Here is a 13,310-nt window from a genome sequence, read left to right as displayed (position 1 = left end):
CCTGCAACAGTTGGTGACATTTCTTTATGTCACTTCCTAGACATCACACTGGCTATCCTTAGTGCTCTACCTCAACTTTGGGCTTTAATTCCACAAGAAATGAATTTTCCCCCACCTTCAGAACTCTGGGAAAACTGATATGCCAAGCCACAGCTCCACACTTTAGCAATTTCTCAGGTAACGCACAACTTCTCTAGTCAAAATTTCCATGCACAGTGTCCAGTCCATGCTAGCTTCTTGTGTTGACGCTGCTGGGCGCCTGGACTGTTGTCATCAGAAGGAAAGTATCTGTTCCTGGGCCCACTGATGATGGAGCTCAGCTTTCCTTTGACTCCGGCTCCTCTGCTCAGCACAGGAAATCTCCTTTCAAACTTTCCTATCGACTCAGAGTCTGTTGTTTCTCCTGATCTGTATCAGCCCCCAGTGCACCATGCAGCAGGAATAATCCGAATATAGTCCATTCTGTAGAGGACATCACGTTAACAGAAACCACTACATACTCCTTTTAAGTTTTGATACTCTATACCATGACCTCAACTCTATAACCCTAAGAGAATTACAAGCTTTGGTATAATTACCAGAAATGTTATATATTGGCATCGGGAGAAACAAGGTGATGGGCCAAGAACATCAAAAATATCATTTAATCCTTTAACAAGACTTAGTAGAAAACAGATCTTCATTTTCTTATCAATATAATAAAAATGTTGCTAAAATTCTATTATTCCTGTATGTATTTATAATATATTTACACCACTAAATTTCAAAAGACTTATAAAGCACTAGACTTGAGCCAGCCCAGTATGGAAACTGAAATCGCACACTTCTCTTGCCCTTCCCACTCTATCCTTTGGCTCTACAGTTTAGACTTAAAGTTCCATTCATGTTCTCACGTGACTTAACAATAATGATCTGAAAAAGAAGAAAGAAAAGACTCAGAGCGTGCCTCACGTGTGGTTCTTTCTTTTCGAGTGCTTTATTTTGCAGTCTTCAAGGACAAATCTCACAGGACTAGGGAAGAGACTCCAGCACACACTACTGAACCCAAGCCAATTAGCGTTAAGGCCGAAATGACAGGTTGTGAAAAGTCCCACACAGTCACCGACCACCACCCATCGCTCCTTCAACCCAGTCTTCTTCTGCTACTTTTAAGAAGCATGAACTCTGAATGTGTTTGGTTTTCCAGACAGCAAAACGAAAGTGCAGGTTACAAACATCCCTGGAAAAGTGAGCAAGAACCTGAATTTCTCTTGCGTGAACATCAAGGACTGAGACGGCCAGGTGGTAGGAAAGGTGTATGTTTCCTAACGTCATTTAAATATCACACCAACTGTGGGAGAGAAGCCGACAGATGCACGTGCCTGCCCATAGCTCTATTCACTATTGACACAGAGAGTATTAGACACTGTTTACATAATTAAGTAAAAATTATATTTCATCCGAGTAAAAACAGGAAAAACAGAAACCCGCAAAGTAGCATCTAAAGTTCAAAGCAGAAAAGATTCCCAAGCTGTCTTGAGGTCCTGATGAATACAGAAACTATAAAACAACGACAGGAATTAAGTGTATATGCACTGACTTCCTGGAAACCTTAAAATGTTGTTACACAATCCCAACGATCACAGCAATCTGAAATACAGAATTACTTGTTTTGTTTTCAGCCGAACACCAACCACACTAGGTCAAACCACTTATCTGTATGGTGGTAAAGTTACTAAGAGTGATGACTGTCCTTCTAAGCATGACAGTTGAAGGTCAGGGATGCAGGGATGAGGACCTTCATCGCCCTCGTTAATAAACAAACAAAACCAGAAGCACTTGCTGTCACGGCATGACTCTAGGTCTCTGCATATCACAGGATAATTGAGACATGTCACTGAAATCATTGTTTACAGACTAGAAAGTTGATGGATACCATACACACTGCCACAAGGTTGTAAGTTAAGAGCCCGGGATTCTCAGAAAGTCTAACTGCAAAGCACAAATCCTCGAGGCTTTCTGTCTTCCAAAAGGCTGATAGCTGCCTTCTCCACCACTTCTCTTTCCACAGACATAGATAAGTATTCTGAAACTCTTTAGATGGCGTATCTCACACGCTCTTTTAGGAAGACGTATTCAGAATGGCGTTGCTCCCATGAACTGAAAGCTCAAGCTTCAGGGTCAGGAAATTGTAACTGACAGAAAATTATTTCAGATTCGACCTCTTGAGGATGGGGGTAGCAGAGGCAATTTGTGGGACTTCCCTGAGGCTCAAATAAGATGGGTATTCAAAGCACACAGTGTAGTGCTGGGATGCTAAGGATAATGTTCGTCAGTAGGGTTACTGACACCAGTACTAATGTTACTTCTGTTTGTTCTAAGCTTTTCTGAAGAGTGCTGCTTCTAATTCTAGAATATAACAGTCATTTTTCAAATGAAAGCTCTCTTAAGATTACACTGTTTAAAAAATGTGTGGAATTGACCACCCATAACATTTGATGGTTGCCAAAACTAAAGTAGTTATACCGAACAAAGATAAATGTGGAAAATAAAATCTTAATGACAATTAGTTAATTCTTGAAACTTGAATTACCTAGAGCAAGCTGTAGAAACTACATCCAATGCTAGTATTGGAAAGACTGCTCTAGAGAACAGCTGAAGCAGACAGGTTTCACGAGGATAAGCAGGAAGTGATGTAGGAAAGTCCCAGACGAAGAAATAAGTAGGACCCGGAAGACAATGGTAAAAACACTTACTAGGATCCGCAGCTTTCTCTTCTGACTTGCCGAACAGAAACTCGTACTTTGCCTTGGCAACACTCTGGGAATGTGCCGATGCATTGTTAACCCAAACAAACGGCTCTGCCTGAAAATGAAAACCAAACAAGGACAACATCACGAATACAGCATAACAAGAGATGGTAGAACAAATGACCCAAGAAGGGAGTGACTGAGCCAGCACCATATATATGCTTGATACATCACATAACCACTCGAAATGAAAAGAACAAACGAAAAATCAGAATACAGTCAGGACACACGATTTCATCAGTAAGGCAAGCCAAAAGAATAGCATACATGTGATGTCTACAGAGGGGGGTAGAGAACACACACAAATCCTGCCAGGACTGTGCAGCAGGCTTATGATAAATTATCCTGAAACATTTATGTAGCTGGGGAAACCTCAATTGGTACAGAGCTTGCTATGTAAACGTAATCTAGAATGCACATAACACACAAGCAAACATGGGGACCATCAGTTTGTAATCCCAGCCCTGGGAAGGCTGGCCGGCCAGACACCAGCTAGTCATTCTTTCTGTGTGTTCTGTTGAGCTGCACCAAAAACGCCACTCAGCTAGCAAGGCATACACAGAACGGTAATCCCATTGATACGATCTGTCTTAAATCTGAGCATCTGTCCAGATTCTTAAAAGACTGCTATGTAAAGAGAAAAATGACAGGGGTAAAATTGGTTCACATCACAATTCCTAAGACATCCTTCCTGACTGCTTTTAGGCAAGTGTTGAAATCTGAATGGTTCCTATTTCTGGCCTAGAGTTAAATAATGGATGAAATTTTATCTACGCCCACCATGGAGTCACCCCCTGGACTCTTCTATGAATGAAAACATCCAAGATATGATATTACACTGAGTTCTGACTACATTCTATTCACATGTTGGACTCATCACTGGGTCTCCATCCTGGGGAACAGTGACATCAACAGTTACACGAACAATCAAGTAACCACGTGAAACAAGAGTATCTCCGGACTAGCCGCAATGTCTGTCAGTGACAGAAGGACCAATTACAATCCCATCACCCTACAAAAGCCAAGTCCAGCATGTGGTGCCATCCCCGTTGCTCACCTTGCTCTTCTCTACCATGATCAGAAGGTTAACTTGCAGATTTTTGAGACAGCATTCCTTAAAATACTTCTGCAATCATTTATATTTTTATAAAGTGCAATATTCATCTCTGGAAATTCTTCTTAGTGTAATATGTTTAACAAGTACAGATTAATTATCTGTTTCCCCAACAGAGAGAAAATAATGATAATCTGTGTATTTAGAGAGCTTCTGTCTAATAAAAGAAACTCCCCCAGGGATTCCCAAAGAAGGTGACCTAATTTGGGGAAGATACTTATGTATGGTTTTCTGAGGAAGTGATAGCTGCAGAAATGAGAAACGCAAGATGCTGGGAAGAACAGGAACATGTACTATGCAGAGGGACAGCCATTTGAAAATGACCCTTACCTATACTGAGAGCAGACCAAGAAGCTTGGAAGAACATATAAATGGTCCATTTCAGAGACAGACAGACAGCAGCAGGGCTCTCAGAAGCAATGAGCAAACAAACATGGGATACTTGGGGGGATGAGGCCTCATTTTAATTAGAACTTAAAAGTCATCATAACATTTTGGCAAATATTTTTATTTATTTCTATTTCAAAGATTGTTCACTTACATTTTGAAAGACCATAGGCCTGTCACACAAAGGAGCTTAGCAGTCTGAGAGACTAAAGCTCATGTCAACCAAAGGTGTGTTCACTTGGATCTTTGTGTGGAGATAGTCCATGGAATGTTCTGGTCAGCCATATTTAAGAAAGTAGGGAAAAGAATAAATAAAGGATAATTATCATGGATGACATGTATTAACCACTTACTCTCTGGCAAGCACTCCTCTAGTGTGCTATATGAAGACATCATTTAGTACTCAGAGCAATGGTATAAACAGTTATCGTCCGTCTCGTGGGTGAGGGAAGAACTCAATGAATGGGTAAATAATGTGTCCACGGTGGTACAGACAATAAATTACATCTTCTGGATTTGATTCCATGCAGTCTAAATCCAGAGCACATAGCTCTTGAGGGAAGACACTAGAGACGGCGTATTACCAACAACTTGAACCTGGACTACCAGGTAACCTCCAAAGCCGCTTAGCATGCCACGATGCATGCCATGGGGAAGCAGCGCAGTACACTGCCAGCCAGCATCCAGGGTGTAATGCAGGAAGCACTTTCGGTTTAGCTTAGGGTCTCGACTGGAGCTTGAAGACTATTCTAAAGAAAAGTTCTGCTTGAGCAATGATCTTTGACTTTTGGTCTGTGGGGAGCCTATCCTAACATTTCTGGAAGTCCACACTCAGAAAAAATACTTATGTCCTGATTCTTGCTTAATATGAAACTTGGCAATTTTTTAAAATTAATATATTTTAAATACATAACTGGCCTGTCTATGTGCAGATCCAAACATGGAACTGTTCCTCTTACAAAGGATATAGGTTTGTTCCCCGGAATCCACATAGTAGCTTACATCATCCTTAACTTCAGTTCCAGGGGACGCCACACACTCTTCTGACCTCCAAGGACACAGGCACACAAGATGTACATACATAGAGGCAGGTAATCACTCATACACATAAACTAAAACTTTTTAAAACTATAAAAAAATAAAGAGATTTGTTTTCTCAAAGTTCTAAGGCATAAGTCTATATCTGTGTATCTCTGGGAGGGGACTGAGAGAAACGTATGGTTGTGTAAGTGTCCTGGTGACCTTTCTTTTTCTGAGGTAAAATACTTTAACCAGCTCTTGCTCTTGCTCATTTCTCTTACTTTTTTCCCCTTTATCCCTCCTCTCCCCATTCCCTTCCCCCCTCTCCAACTTGCTCCTGGCCAGCCTCTTCTCCTTCTCCCTCTCCCTCTCTCTGCCTCACTACTCTCTCAACTCCCTTCCTCATGCCCTGAGTAAACTATCCTATACTATTAAAAAAAAATACTTTAACCGAAAGCAACTTGGGTGAGGGAAAGATTTATTTCAGCTTAAACTTCCAGATCACAGTCCACAGTTAAGAGAATTCAAGTCAGGAACCAAGGCAGAACTCATGGAGGAACACAGCTTACTGAGATTCCTGACTTGCTCACTTGCTATAATTCAGCTAACTTTCGCCAGGCCTACCCACTAGAGATGATACAGCTCATAATGGGTGGGACTCTTCACATTCATCATCAATCAAGATAATCTCCCATGGGCATCATCAAAGGTCTATCAAATTAGGCAATTTTATCAATATCATTTCTGTGATTATTGTCATCAACATCATATATAGGTATCTGCCTACATGCATGTGTGTGCACCATCTGCATGCCTAGTGTCCCTCACAGACCAGAGAAGACATATAACCTGGAACTCGAGTTACATGTAGTTGTGAGCTACTATGTGGGTGCTGAGAACAAAAGCTGGGTTCTCTGGAAGAACAGCCACTGCTCTAAACCTTTAAGCCATCTCTCCAGCCCCAACCAAAAAAGTCTTCAATTGAGGTTCCCCTTTCTTCCCAAATGACTCTTGGTTGTTTCAAGTTGATACAAACTAATCAGCGCAGTGAGTATACACAGTCATAATTTAAAGTTTGTCTCCATATGTCATGATCAAAACTGTTTAAAATACACTGATAAAAAAAAGAGTTCTCAAACTTTAGTACAAATTAAAATAATAGCACTTATCAAAGAACACATTTCTGTGATGCGCTCTAGAGCTTTGGGTTCAGTTAATGCAGGGTCTGAAAACGTGCAGTTCCTTACCAGTTCCAAAAGCATGTTTGAAACAGATAAACTAACCCTACATCAAAAGTGTTCCATTTGATGCTGATGGTTCTGAATCACATGCCCTGCAGCACAGCTCCTATGTATGCTTTTCATACTTCACTGTGTGCAAGAATCACTGTGTGCAAGAAGTCTTACTATTGCTCCTGTGGATAGCGCGCAGACCATAACTTGAGTGAGAAGACTTGCAGACTTAAAGGTGAGAGTGAAGCAATGCTCAAAGCATGCTCAGCTTCTCACAGAAGGAAACAAGGGCTGCTCGATGGAGGAGTAACACAGGAGAGAGCGTCTCAGTTTAACAAAGCACTCCATATGCTGCCAGTTATGGGGACACCTTCCTCCAGGCAGGAATCAAGGCACTGCTAGGAAAGAAGACTCACTCTCCGTACATCAGCATCTGGAGACTGTAAGCCCTGCTGATTCTGCTCTTCCCATGCTAACGCTTTTACATCTTCACCGAGCTCTACAATAATTGCACACCTTCAAAAAACTCTATTTGAAATAATCAGCGTGATTAAAGACATGCACGATTCAGTGATACGTTTTCAATCTGCATTACTGCTTGAATAAAGCTTACTCCTTTTGATTTATCACAATTACTTAGGGCATAAATCTCTCGGATAAGCATACTGAATAGGGGCTGGGGATGAGCTCAGCAGTAGGAGTGCATATTTAGCATGCATGAGGGCCTAGGTCCCAATCCTGACACCCAAAAGGCAATTTAAAAGGAAGTAAAGGACATATAACCTGAGTTAGGTGATCAGCACTAGAACCCAGCTCTTCCAGTGCCTGCTTCTTCCCAATTAACATAAACGTCTGGACTTCAGATCCCTGCTGTATGAAAGCATTAAAGAGGCTGGATAGTTGGCTGGCTTGGCGACACAGGCCTGTGATCTTGGCACTCGGTAGGGCTAAGGTAGGAAGCAGGTAAGCCGGTATTACAATGAACATCTTTACTTTGAAATCTGAAACCTTTAGGAACTAAGAAGACATACAAATTCCACCTCATGTTATAGAACAACCTTAAAATGAAGGCACAATGAAAAACATTACGTAAAATTTCTGTCTGGCTGCAAAATAGGGAAGGGGAAAGGGAAAAAGTAGAAAACTTCAGAAGTAAAAGTCATTTTCAGGGAGGTGGGCAGAAAGCGACTGGGGCCACAGGGGTGGTGGAGAGGGATTATTGAGCGCGGAGCTTGAGGCGGGCACCGTGCACCGTACTGTTCTAATTATCTCAACTTCAGTATGACTTGAGAGTCAGTTGAGTATTCCAGAGCGCTCTGTGCCAGAAAAGATTAAAAGCTAAATTGAAAACTATAAAAATAATATTTCACAGCTCTCTTTAAACACAGCACTTAATTCCAAGACTCACGTCCACATTTGATCCTGTTTAATCCCATCTGTTCCCATTTTCTGCAGAAGCCGAATCCACCAACACAGGGCACAAGGGCACATGCCAACCAACCGCAGTCAGTGAGGTGTTCCTGCATGAACTCTATTCTGATCAGTACGGGTGAAGCCCTAACCAATGAGATCAACAGAATAGGTCCTAGTCTAAGGTGGCTGGTGACTTTCCAAGAAAACAGTATTAGGGATACAGAGAGATAGACAACGCAAAGACCACATGAAGACAAAGGGAGAAGGTGCCATCTGAAGTCGAGGAAAGGGACCTCAGCAGTACCAACTCAGTAGTCGTGGACTGCTGGTCTCCAAACCTAAGAGACAATTCATTTCTACTGCATAAGCCACCCGGTCTGTGGTGTGCTTAGAGCCTAGCAAATCAAAGAGACCTGAAATAAGTGAAGACAAAACAGACACTGTCTAGGGTAGACATATGGTGAGTCAAGGTTCCCTAACAGGAACTTAAGAATGGATACACATAGAAACTCAAGGAGAATGTTGTTAAAGTTTGGAAGTAAACCCCCAGGGCAGACCAGCTGTAAACTGCAGATGCACCTCAGAGAAAGAGAAGGAGGGTGGGGGGTTGCATTCCACTGAAGCTAGCACAGAGGTCAAGAAGCAAGCAAATGGTGGAGAGAGAATTTAGAGAAAGAATAAGAAAGCTCAAAATGCTGGGGAGAACGTCCAGCATGTTAAAGAAAGCATGTTTGAAACAGATAAAGAAGAAAGAGGGAAATCACATTTTCCTGGATACTTTATACGTGGCTAATTTTACAGCTCTGGGGAAGGAAAAAGAAATGGTCAAGCTGTTCCATTCATCTCTTTAGCATGCCTTAGGGTGACCTCCCTTGGCCAAAGCAAACAGCCAGGCTTTCAGTGAAATGCTAGATCTGCACCCAGGCCGGAGCTCCTGCTCTTACTGTAGCATGGGCGACAGAACTTAGGTCCCAGCTGTCCCCTCTCACCTAGAACAGCAGTAAGGTGACAGAACTTAGGTCCAAGCTGTCCCCTCTCACCTAGAACAGCAGTGAGGTGACAGAACTTAGGTCCCAGCTGTCCCTTCTCACCTAGAACAGCAGTAAGGATGAGAGGCTACACCCTCACAGGAGTCTGCAGAGAGCAAAGAGGGTGTGGGGAGATGGGAAGTTAGATAAGGTGGTGAGTCACCCATTCCACCTGTAGCCAGCAAGAACGAGCTGCCTAGAAAGAGCGCCTCAGGGAGCCCAGCCAGAAGGGATTCTGACACCCTCAAGCTCTCAGCACACAACTACTGATCTCCGTTTAACACTCACATTTTGAGGATTTATTAGAGGCACGGGCTTCCAACAAAAAAATGAGAGCGAAAATGGGAGGGATGGTAAGAGCAAGGAAACATCTGAACATTTGATAATTTGAAGGTAAGACGAAAAATAAACAGACACGTTTGTTCATCTTCTAAAACCTTTAAAAGTACAAAAAGGATGTTTATTTAAACACAAATACATATATGTGAATATACTATGCTAATTACATACTATATCATCTATATGCTAATTACATACTAGTTACATAATATATCATATATAATATACATACTAATTACACAATATAAGCTAATATATTTTAAGCAAATAATCTAAGGATTAGAGTTAGAATTAGAGCAGAAATCTGGAGAAGCAAAGAACAAACTCAATCCACTGCAGTCTCTAGAGAAACTACTGCCAAGCTGGACCACCAAGAAGCTATTAAACTTGTGTTTTAAGTTAATCTTGTTACTGCAGCCACAGAAACTGCTCCTGAAACAGAAATATGCACACACATGCACACGTGCATGTCAACATTGGTCTGTGCTTTGATTCTAAAACAAACGCCATAGTTCCCATTTATTTTCTGTAAGCACATTTCTGCTGACTCCAAGAACCCATGAGTTACTAGAACACAATCACAAGACTACATGGATTTGCTCCCCTATACTGTCCTTGTTAGGACCCTGCATCCAAATACAACATAAAGCTCTTTCACTGAAATGAAAACTTCCTGTTGCAATTTTTAAAATGTCAACTATACATTCCTCCAACATCCTGAAAATAAACAGGGGGATTCATGCACATGTTTCCCTAAAAATTAATGTGCCACCATGTAAACAAGAAATGCAAAACAAAACTCTGGTGCTTGGGAAGAAGGGGATAACCCACCCATTCCTTACAACTAAGTATTCCCCATCCCTGGAATGCTAGTTTCATCTTCCCAAAGTCAACAACATTGAGTTGGGACAGAAAGGCTCTCAAGAGAAGCTAAAAGCATCCAGCAGAAAAGTAGAAGGAGCAAGAGGCTAAATCCTTCATGTCTAAGCCTGGAGAGGTGAACATCAAAAGAAAAGGATAATGCAGGAAAGGGGCCACAGCGTCAGCAGAGGGTACAAAAGATGATAATCATGCCCCTCACCTAGCCTTTGGCTGGCTTGGCTGCCAGTCCTTTTTAACAGTGTGAGCAGAAGAGACAAAACTGAATCCAAGCCCTTAAGCCCCTGGAGGTTCATTCTCACTTTCCTACCAGCTGCTGTCTACTGACTGCCGTGTTTCCTGAAAGCAGCTCTCCTGCACCAAGGGCAAATGGACACTCTACTGCTCCCCAAGGTAAAAGTCAGAGCCTGTGCACTAATGGGGAGGAAGCAGAAGCTCCAGAGCACAGCCCAGCGAGCATCACGCTGCTTTTTATCAAGAAGTATGGAAAGCTGTAGAAATAATAGGAAAACAAGCCTGTCACAGACCCAAACACATCTCCACTGACAGCCTCCGCTTAGACTGATGTGGGTGGGGTGGGGAGGGATATGTTCTGTGGAGGTGTGGTGAGGTATGGGGGAAGGGAGATGTCTCTGAGAGCCCATGTTGAGGCAACCCTTCCCCCTGAAGGACCAGCCACATGAAGGTATTGTATAAACTAGTTTACTCAGAGCATGGGAAGGGGAGTTAAGAGGGTAGTAGAGACAGAGAAAGGCAGAGAGTAGAGAAGAGAGTAGAGAAGTAGAGGCGGGCCATGTGCACCAGAGGGAGGAGGGGAATGGGGAGAGAAGGGAAAAAGTGGGAAGAGAGCAAGAGAGAACAAGAGAGAGAGGAAGGGGCTAACAGCCCATTTCATAGAGTCAGGCATACCTGGCTGTTGCCAGGTAACTGAGGCAGAGCTTAAACAAAATGCTAACAGACTTGCTTCAACTGTCTCACAAGAATGAAGACTATATTCCTCATGCAAGGACCTGAACACACCTTAGATATGACTCTAAATCTAAACAGGATGTCTGAGAGGAGTCCTGATGAGGTTCCAGCACTGGTAAAGTAGCGGAAACCAAGGGATCGTTGCAATGAACATTTGCAAGCAGACAAGTAAGGACAAAAGGTACACTGTGGGACACACTGTGACACACCATGCTTCCACAACGGGATTTTTTCCAATGTTTGGGGCGGTTGCAAGAATGGAGGGTGGGAAAGATGGGAGGGAGATTTGACTCTTGCCCTACTGGTAACATCCCTGCCTTTTCATTCCCATTCTGATGTCTACTTCTCTTTGTTCAACTCTTCAGATTCACGTAAAAGTGAGAATGTACAGTATTTTTCTATGTGCACCTGGCTAATGTCACTTCCTCACAACACTGCCAGCACATACAACTATGATTTGACAATTATGTCCAACAAAGTTTAACTGTTCAAAGCAGATGACTTTTTCTAGAATCTTCCTCATACGTTTCAGATTCCATCTGACCACCTCAGGGATGTCACACTGTTCCCTGGGGCTTTTAGAAGGCATCAACTTCACTGTCAGAAACACAGGAGCCAAGAGTTGAGCTTGTGACTCAGCTTGAGAAAACAAAACAAGACAAGGCATCCTGGAGCTGTGCCTCCGTGCCCTGCTCACTGCTTGGGGGCAAATGCACCAAGATGACTCAGCTCAGCTGGGTCACCTGCACCCAACTACCAGCAGTGGAGTGGAAAACTTGCACGGTGACTTGGGCATGCTGAAGTCTGAACTGTACCTACCTATTCATTCTGGAGATACACGTGTTACAAACCCAGAGGTTCTAAAAGTCCTAAGAGACAGCAATGTAGCTGAGGACAAAGAACAAAGTCACAACCACCTACACAGTACAAGCTACAACCACAAAGTACTCTGGGAACATGTATGGACCGGTCAGCATTACCTACTTATTCTAAGTATCTTAAAGTTGCTCGTCATCTTCATCAATGGCTTTAAATTTGTATTGTTAGTAGTAACAACAATCAAGAGATAATATTGCTTGGGAACCATCCAATGCAAGGGATGTAACACTGGAGAAGCATCCCTTGTTGCCTAAGACAAGTTATCCTCCAGTGAATTTTCAACAGAGAGTAGATAAACTAAAGGGGAAAAAAAGAAAATTCAAACTGCCAATGGCCTTAAACACACAACAATAGAATAAATGACTCATCACTTTTATAAAGTATACAGCCAACTACACCCACACCCCAACTCCTGCCAACACACACACACACACACACACACACACACACGCACTCACACATGATGTGATCAATTATACCTCCCAGGTTTAGATTTTTAAAAGACACATCTAGCCCTGAAGATACTGTGCTAGACAGTTTAGGTCATCTTGACACAAGCTAAAGTCATCTGAGAGGAAGAAACCTCAATTAAGAAAATGCCTCCAAAAGATCAGGCTGTGATCAAGCCTGAAGGATGTTTTGTTAATTAGTGATTGTTGGGAAGGGCCCAGCCCATTGTAGATGATGGTTCTAGGGTCTATCAAAGAGTAAGTTAAGCAAGCCATGGGAAACAGCACCTCTTCATGGCCTCTGCATCAGCTCCTCACTCCAGGTCCTTACCCTGTTTGAGTTCCTGTCCCAACTTTCTTCAGCGATGAACAGTGATGTGGAAGTGTAAGCCAAGTTGCTTTGGTCGTGACGTTTCATCACAGCAATAATAACCCTAAGGCAGGTGTGGCTCAAAGAACAAATCTTTACCAAATCTTCTTGTGAGTTACACTTGTTGGTATGAGCTAGAAATAAGGAATCTGACTGATGTCAGAGAAAACTAAAAGCAGAGCTCCAAATAATTAGATTATAAATAAACTGTGGAAATCCACACAAAGTATAAAAATCCCTACAAATTGTATTGATAACTGTTATAATAAAATGTGGCTAAATGAAATTGATAGCTTCTGTTAACTTGTGAACAAAGATTCTTCATATGAATCTCGTTACAAGCCCTCAATGTGGTATAGGGAGATGAGAGCAAAATCAGCTTATGCCAAGAGCACATTAATTAGAACGGTAAGTGGTATGAAGTTATTGAGGTATAATTCTA

The 13,310-nt window shown here is 42.3% G+C and overlaps 1 protein-coding gene across 1 annotated transcript in view; it reads right to left on the bottom strand.

Annotated features, from left to right (window-relative positions):
* PSD3 (pleckstrin and Sec7 domain containing 3) overlaps positions 1–13,310 on the bottom strand; it is a gene marked incomplete at its 5' end in the record, with an annotated part of 409,927 nt that overhangs the window by 289,175 nt on the left and 107,442 nt on the right. Inside the window, one exon of the mRNA XM_080929045.1 lies at positions 2,736–2,844. Coding sequence (XP_080785171.1) covers positions 2,736–2,844 — 109 coding nt within the window. The remainder of the gene's footprint in view (positions 1–2,735; positions 2,845–13,310) is intronic.

This window comes from Micromys minutus (genome assembly GCF_963924665.1).
Source record: "Micromys minutus genome assembly, chromosome: 14".
NCBI lineage: Eukaryota > Metazoa > Chordata > Mammalia > Rodentia > Muridae > Micromys > Micromys minutus.
This window is presented reverse-complemented; position numbering and strand designations above follow the sequence as displayed.